The following is an 8,063-nucleotide window of genomic DNA, read 5'->3' as shown; positions in this document are numbered from 1 at the left end:
GAAAATTAACGTTGAATACTCACACAATTCCAATTTTAAAACTCTACTACAAAGCAACTATAATCAAGAAATGTGTTCTGTAGGCCTTTGTTAGTAAGTATTAACCTCAAAATCTTGGACACCAAAACGAAAAAAAAAAAAAAAAAAAAAAACCAACCGTGGGCCACATTATATGAAATACTTGCTGGCCTTGACACTTCTTATTGCTCCTTTTGAGTATGGGATTACATTTGTTCTTAAATTTTGTGGACACTGAAACATGAGGGATTAATAAAAATTAGATGCTCGATCCATATGTCTAGTACTGAATCGGTATCTATGGGGTGGGCTCTGTGTGGCCACACCTCAGACAGGCTCTGTAGGCGATGCTGGTAGGTAGTATCAGAGTTTGAGAACCACTATTCATAGCCTTCTCCAGGCAGCTCATGAAATCTTACATAGTTTAAACTTTTTCCCTCCATAGAGGAATTTCAGTGTGTCCTTTCTTCCCCCTGATGAGACTGAAGACCTAAAAATGATTGATTAATCTATATACTATATCTAATTACTTAACTGCAAAAATACAATATGTCAAAATATACAACTAAACTGTATCTGCTGTGATAATTTAAGTGGAGAAATGCTAACCCAGCAGCTATCTCTTCTGTCAGGCCAGGCAGGACTTGAATTACAAGCTGGTGGGTCATGCAGGTGCCAATAACCTGGAGGTGCTGACACTTCTGGCATGATGGATATCTAAATCTAGCTTTTAGATGCTGGGAAAACCCCTGGTTCCCCTGATCTGGCATGGAAGGAAAGCAGGTCCAGGTCTGATTGGCCAAATGGGAAGGGACAGGAGCACAAAGTGAGATGGGATTCCCAGGAAAAATCTGCCCCATGCTCCAGCCCCCAGGGCAGGGCTGTGAGGTTCTCTGCGCCATCAAGAACGATCAGGGTAGGGGCTCACTTCAGGCTCTGGGCACCAAAATATAATCCTGTCTGATTAAAAGAAATTTCTGGTAATGAATTAAACAGACCCAAGGAAAAAAGGACACACTGGTAATATATTCTCCTGGCACCCAGTACACGGGGGAAGAGAGGGGAAAGAGAGGAGGAGACATAAATAAAAGGGACTACTCACTGGGGCTCTTTTCTTCAGCAAGGTCACAGGCACAGAGCAGGTCAGAATCGATTGAGATGGGTTTCTGCTTAATCCAAAACTTCGTGCTGGCTTTCTGATTCGTAACAGGGTCTATCTCTACTTTGTCTCCAGAGATACCTGGAAGGCCAAGGGGAGGACAAAAAAGAAGTGGAAGGTGTAAGTGATTTCAATGTAATAATCTGACCTACTTTATAAATCCTGAACTGGAGGAACACGAGACCTCTTACGGCCCCGAGGAATGCCGGGCTTCTTACAACAGAGACTCTAAATGGCATGGAAAAGTTGCACAGTTTGGTTTCCTAAGAGGGTGAGCTATGGGGGGCAGATAACAACCAAAACTAGATGAAAATCTAGTCTTGGTAAACATGCCTTTGAGATATAATATAGACACAATAGAGAATTTACCTACATATTATTAACTACATGATTTCTACATTTAATGAAATAAACTATAACTTAGGGTCATTTAAAAATAGTTTTGATCAGTGTTTTTCTTTCTTTCTTTTTTTTAAAACGATGACCTGGGATGGACGAATTAATATTACTTATGCTTAAAGAGCTAAGCTACCCATGAAGAATTTCTGATCTGGAAATTTTTTACACACTAATTAAACAGGAAAAAAAAATCTCTCTTTCCTTCTGGGACACTAAATAATTACTGGAACTATATTTAAGGAAGAAGTCATGGGAGGATCAAAGAGTCTTTTATATAAAGCCTTCCAAGTTCAAGTCCTGGAGCCTGGCTTCAGGCTATGGAGGCCACTGGGTTCTCTGCTGAGGGACAGATTAGCACTGGGTATGCGCTCTATGCAAAAGACCTCGAAGCCAGAAGCCAGAATGTTAAATATTGGCACTTCAGGTTTTATTTTAGGGCTGTGAAAGACATATCATGTTGCACAGTGGCCGGGATTAAAGGTGTTTGTAGAATAAAGACAGCGCCTGGCACAGGAGGTACCCTGGTGTCAGCGTGGACACGCACAGAAGTGGGTCTCCGGGCATCTCAGGAGCGTGCTCTCATTCTTAACTTGATTCTCATGATCTAACCTAGATGCACTCTTTTTCTTCTTTTGCTGAAAATTAAAGAATGTGTTCATGAAGTGAGACAAAAACCTTTAATACACACTCTGGAGTGAGCCCCATATGGAACCTTAAAGTAATTAATTTTTAGGCCATAGTTTAAAGGTCAGGGTCAAAGTCCAAAAGGAAAAAAAAAAAGCAAAATGAAGTCAAGATATAAGAAACAATTAAAATAATCAAATGTACATACTCAAGTGTAATAGAAAAAACAATTGGGGTTAATAAATTTCATCCTATGGATTATACTTAGAAAATTTTGAACAAAGTATGAGAAAATAGTAAGCCAGAAGAGGTGGCAGATAAAAGAAAGGGCTTAACTAATGTCCCCTAAAAAACCAAAATATAGACACACACAAGAACCACGGTCTGACAGAAAACTGGAAATTAAAAAGAAAACACCCAATCTTGGTGATTAAGTCTGCCACACACTCCATTTGTTCCTATTTTATATTTTGGATAGATTAATTCCAAATTCCAGTCAGACAAAGGCAAAAGCCGGTGGACAGATGGACGAGAGCAGGGCTCTGCTGTCTTCGGAAGAGACAGGGCAGTGATGTGCTTAAGCCTGGTCATTACGTAGTCTTAGGTAAAGACGAACAACGGGTTTTTATTTTTTTTAATTAATCAAACACTGAGATTTGTCATCCGACACATTTCAGGAACATCATATTTCAATTAGGTATCATGTCATAAGTCCAACTGACACTGGATGCCCAGGTCTAGATGATTTCAGGGAGTGAGAAAGTACCAGGAGATCAATTTTATTACATTTCACTTAAAATAGATTACAACTTCCCAGTTACACTCTTGCCTACAATTTGGTCATTGATTGCAAAAGATCTGGACATATATATAGTTTCCTGAAAGAAAAGTACTTAAGCCATGGGTGTGAGTAGCATATATGTGTATGTGTGTGTGTACAAGGGTTTCTTCCTTATTCTTCTTTTTATTTTATTTTGACATTTGTAAAAGTTGAAATGAGCAGAGCAAAATAAATGTGCATATTTCTTATGTGGAAATAAACCCTGCCCCACATTCCTTTCTTAGAAAGAGAGAAAAAAATCATCACCCGAGAGAGGTGGTTTAGAATTTTGTTCTGTGGCCCTGCAACTCCTGAAGCCGTAGTCAGTCAATATTGTTAATGTACCTTGTTAATTTGATAGGATTTGTCAGGTAACTCCACTGGAAAATTATATAAAACTGTTCCAGATGAAAAGATGATAGTGACATGAATTAAAGTGATAGAACAATAGTGGAATATAAACCAGAAATGACACCCAAAGTGGCTGTTGATTTATTGCCATACTGAGTTTGGTTCTGGGCTCCCATGTATATTAGTGCTACAAATCTGGGTCCATTTAGCAGAGGGATGCTCATACATACATCACCAGCTCCTGCTCCAAGCCAAGGTCACTCCCCATTGCATCAATCTTTTCAACACAGCCTACTTCACAAAGCAGGACTTTTGTAACCATCTCAGATGTAACAGACTCTCATCCTCTTTCATCTTTCTTTTATCATGTAAAGTACACTTTAACTTCTATTATTTTTATCTGCAAATTGTTACTGTATGGTTCATCCATTACAGGCTGTATCTCTGCATCAGTTGCCTAAGCTTTGCCTGGCCACAAGAGCACTTTCCCAATGACACCCTTTCCTGCTGTTACTGTGCAGTCACTGTACCCAGAGAGGAACCCCAAGGCTGGGGCTTTGGAAAGGAGATGTGGGAAATGAACACAATAGGTTGAAGATGGGCAGACAAGTAGAACACCATTTTAACATAAAAGATGCATTAAATCAGATTTTTTTGTCCCTGAATCGAATCACATTTTTCCACTGACTTCTTATTCCAGTGATACTTTATCTTCATTTTGGATTGATTTGTAATTGGCAGGGACTCCCCTCACTTGAGTTTGAAGTTTTTCTGCCCCGCAGGCTTTCATTCAAGTAGTTAATGATCTGTAAAACTCTTGCCTGCCTCCAGGAGTCACTATTTAAAGGAACCTGTAGGGGAATCTTTCCTGATGGGAAAAATCCTTTGTACCTTAAATAACTTCACTCTATTTGAGAAGTGTGTGAGTTCTCAGCTTCTTAAGCTGAGCACTCAGCCCCACAGGGCCCTATTTGCTCTTCTTGAACAAGCACTGCACCCAGTCTGGACGGGCTGGAGGCTACCCACTGTGGAGCCCACCTTGCTGAGCTGGCCTAGACCCTGTAGCTGAAGAGAGTCACAGACTCCAGCCTAGAGGTTTCCCTGGCTGGTCTTCTTTTGGGTGGAAGTAGTAGTTAGCTTGGCAGAGGAAGACCAGTTATATACGAGGCTGGAGCCACAGTCCATGTCAGGGATGGGGACACTGAGGTAGGTTGTAGTTCTGTGGAGGAGGCAGCTAGTGGGACCTTCAAGCGGTGAGGTCAAACAGACGGGCCCCACCCACTTATGAATGATGCTTCTCCACTGCTAAGGGAAGGAAGTGAGATTAGGTGCCAGAAGCAGCACTACTTCCATGTGACAGTGGAACACCAAAAGAACTGCTGAGGCTCATCTTCCTCAAGACCCAGCAGGTTTTATGCTAATCATAGACACCATTCATTAAGTGTCTACAGCATTTTAACACAACTAACTGGCACGAGTGATGTGCAAGCATGGTTAGAATTCCATTGTGTGCACTGATTCAAATATCCTAACAACCTTATGAACTTGGTTCCTGCGTTCATCCCTGTTTTATAGATGAGGAAACAGAAATACAAGGAGGTCACATAACTTGCCCAAGGCCAGTCAGTTCTTAAAGGGCAAAGCTGGAATGTGAACCCAGGAAGTTCTAGCACCTATGCTCTCAGTCACTACACTGTTTGCAAGAACTATGTTAAGTGTTTTACACAGCATACTCTGGGAGAGTGGAAGGTGCCTGCTTCCAAGTGGAGAAGCCATTCCAAACCCTGAGCCATCTTGATCTCAAGTCCTGGTTCTTTCCCTGGCTCTGCCCAGCCTCATCCACTTGAGTCAAGAAGACAGAACAGAAACTCTATCCAGGCCACCTTTTAACTCCTCTCTAAACTTTCTTTCTTTCTTTTTAAATATTTATTTTTTAGTTGTAGTTGGACACAATACCTTTATTTCACTTATTTATTTTTATATGGTGCTGAGGATCGAACCCAGGGTCCCGCACGTGCGAGGTGAGCGCTCTACCGCTGAGCCACAACCCCAGCCCCCACTCCTCTCAACTTTCAACGAGGAAAAAGTAAATGCTCAGAGGTGCCAACAAATGCACACATCTACTTTTGTTCATATGTGGCAAACTGGAGCGCAAAACCCAATCAATATTCTTTCTTTTGACTACTGCGCATGGTATTCCTTGGCTAAAATTTCTATGTAAAATCTCTGAAGGAAAGGCAGAGGTACTCCTTAGAGGGTTATTTATGCATGATTTAAAGTAATTCAAATTACAAATGTATTTCCAAGGAAATATAGGAAGCAGACTTTTGTCAAATTTAAATTTCTCCAAATTAAATAGTCAACACATAACCAAAAAAATTATGCATAAGAAAAGGTTAACTTGCTGCATACAGTGGTGCACACTTTTAATCCCTGCAAGTTGGAAGGCTGAAGCAGGAGGATGGCAAGTTCAAAGCCACTCTCAATAACTTAGTGAGACCTTGTCCCCAAACAAAAGGACTGGGGATGTAGCCTAGTGGTAAAGCATCCCTAGGCTCAATCCCCAGTCCAAAAAGTTGATTTGAAAAATTCTTATGACACAATGCTAAATGAAAAGGGCAGGAAAATATTTATAGAAAGGAGATGAAAAGGATTATGTTCCAAACTATAACTGAGGTCACTTCTAGTCAGTAGGATTACATTCTTTCCTTTTCTGTATTTTTCCAAAATAAAAACCTTGCCAAAAATTAAAAATAATTTTTTTTAAGTGCTGGGGATCAAACCACTGAGCTACATCCCCAGCCCAATAATTATTTTAAAAGTTGGCTTTTTGAGGACTGGGGTTGTAGCTCAGTGGTAGAGTGCTCACCTCGCATGTGTGAGGCACTGGGTTCGATCCTCAGCACCACATAAAAATAAATAAATAAAGTCAATGTGTCCATCTACAACTAAAGAAAAATATATTTTTTTAAAAAGTTGACTTTTTTGATTCCAACTCAGAGTTTAGTTCCCTGTCCTAATTTTTAAAGTGTGGGGGAAGAGAAATATACTGAATCCTGTACTTGATAATCATGAAAAGTGATCCTAAATTGCCGGGCGCAGTGGTACACAACTGTAATCTCAGTGGCTTGGGAAGCTGAGGCAGTAGGATCATGAATTCACAGCCAGCCTCGGCAAAAGCAAGGCACTAAGCAACTCAGTGAGACCCTGTCTTTAAGTAAAATACAAAAAAAGGATTGGGGATGTGTCTTAGTGGTCGAGTGCTCTGGAGTTCAGTCCCCAGTACCTCCCCCTCAAAAAAGTGACCCTAATTTTAAGAATACTTCCATTTAGCAGTTTGCATGTACCCAAAGGGCTGAGCTGCTAGGAAGGGCTGCTATGAGCACCATTATACTCAACTTGGTGCCACTGTCAAAAATGGTGCCCAGTAGGTGCCCCCATCAGCCTTGGCAGGTGTGGAGGAAACACAGGGGTTGGCCTGGAGTGGGCAGGGTCCGCCCTTCCCCGGGATACAGGGAAGCCATCAGTCTCCTCCACCAGCTCTCCTCCCCACCCACTTACCCATCGCCATCCATCATGACCTTTTCATGCTCCCACTTCTGACAGCTTCCAGATACAGTGAGTCAAACTTCACTGGAAGCAAACTATCACACCAACTGTCAAAGGCAGAAAACACGGCCTGATTGCTGTCCTACATCAATGCCAGCATATAAATCCTTCCTTAACAAGACAGCTCAAAATAAACAAAACAGAACTCTAATGTATATACAACTCCCCAGGGAAACCATTTGTCCAAGGCTCTAGAGTTATCACAAGGGGACCCTCGTCTGTTTTAACTAACCAAAAGATTTCCATAAAAGGAAATTAGCACTATATATCATCTTCTGCTAATGCAGATGGAGTACCCACTTTTGGCAGCTCCTGAGCTAGATCCTCCTGTGTCCAGATGCTTACTGAATGCTTACAACGCTTCTATCAGGAAGGCGGCATTAGCCCCTTTTATATTTAAAGAGTGCAAAGAGGTTAGGGACAAGGATTTTGGAGTCAAGAAGTTCTAAGTTGAAATATCAGCTTTCCTACGTCCTAATGAGGTAACTTTAGGCAAATTGCTGTAAAATGGAGCTGCTGTGAATAATAAGTAAAATAAGGCATGAAACATGCTTGTTAACAGTTCCTGTAGTGATGACGACTACTACTCCTACTATACCAGTACTTCTAATGACCAATCAGTCAGGCAGTGGGCTGAGGGATGTGACATAGACTTGGGGATGAAGGTCAGAACTGGGGAGCTCAGGGATCCATGGGAGGAGTATGAACAAGGACCCAAGGCTTGGACCCTGACACCTGCTCTATACTCTAGTCTTGGAAGCTCCTGGACCCAGAACAACTACTCAGATGGGGGCCCAATGCTCTTATCCCCATGAATTCCTCTGACTACCTCCCATCACCAAGTGCCACTGGGCATGTCTTGAACCTCCAGGAATTCAATTCAGCATCAGGAATAAAACATTTCCAGGGCTGGGGATGTGGCTCAAGCGGTAGCAAGCTCGCCTGGCATGTGTGCGGCCCGGGTTCGATCCTCAGCACCACGTACAAACAAAGATGTTGTGTCTGCCGAAAACTAAATAAATAAATATTTAAAAAAAAAAAAAAAAAAAAAAAAAAAAAAAAAAAAAAAAAAAAAAAAAAAAA

At 41.4% G+C, this 8,063-nt stretch overlaps 1 protein-coding gene across 8 annotated transcripts in view; it reads right to left on the bottom strand.

The window, feature by feature from the left end:
- Mapkap1 (MAPK associated protein 1) overlaps positions 1 to 8,063 on the bottom strand; it is a 231,631-nt gene that overhangs the window by 24,494 nt on the left and 199,074 nt on the right. For all 8 annotated transcript variants that reach the window (XM_015497581.2, XM_015497584.2, XM_048813043.1 and 5 more), the window contains one exon: positions 1,121 to 1,258. In XM_015497581.2, coding sequence (XP_015353067.1) covers positions 1,121 to 1,258 — 138 coding nt within the window. The remainder of the gene's footprint in view (positions 1 to 1,120; positions 1,259 to 8,063) is intronic.

The sequence above is a fragment of the Marmota marmota genome, unplaced genomic scaffold, assembly GCF_001458135.2.
Source record: "Marmota marmota marmota unplaced genomic scaffold, marMar, whole genome shotgun sequence".
Taxonomy (NCBI): Eukaryota; Metazoa; Chordata; class Mammalia; order Rodentia; family Sciuridae; genus Marmota; species Marmota marmota.
Note: the sequence above shows the minus strand (reverse complement) of the source record. Positions and strands in the feature narration are given on the sequence as shown.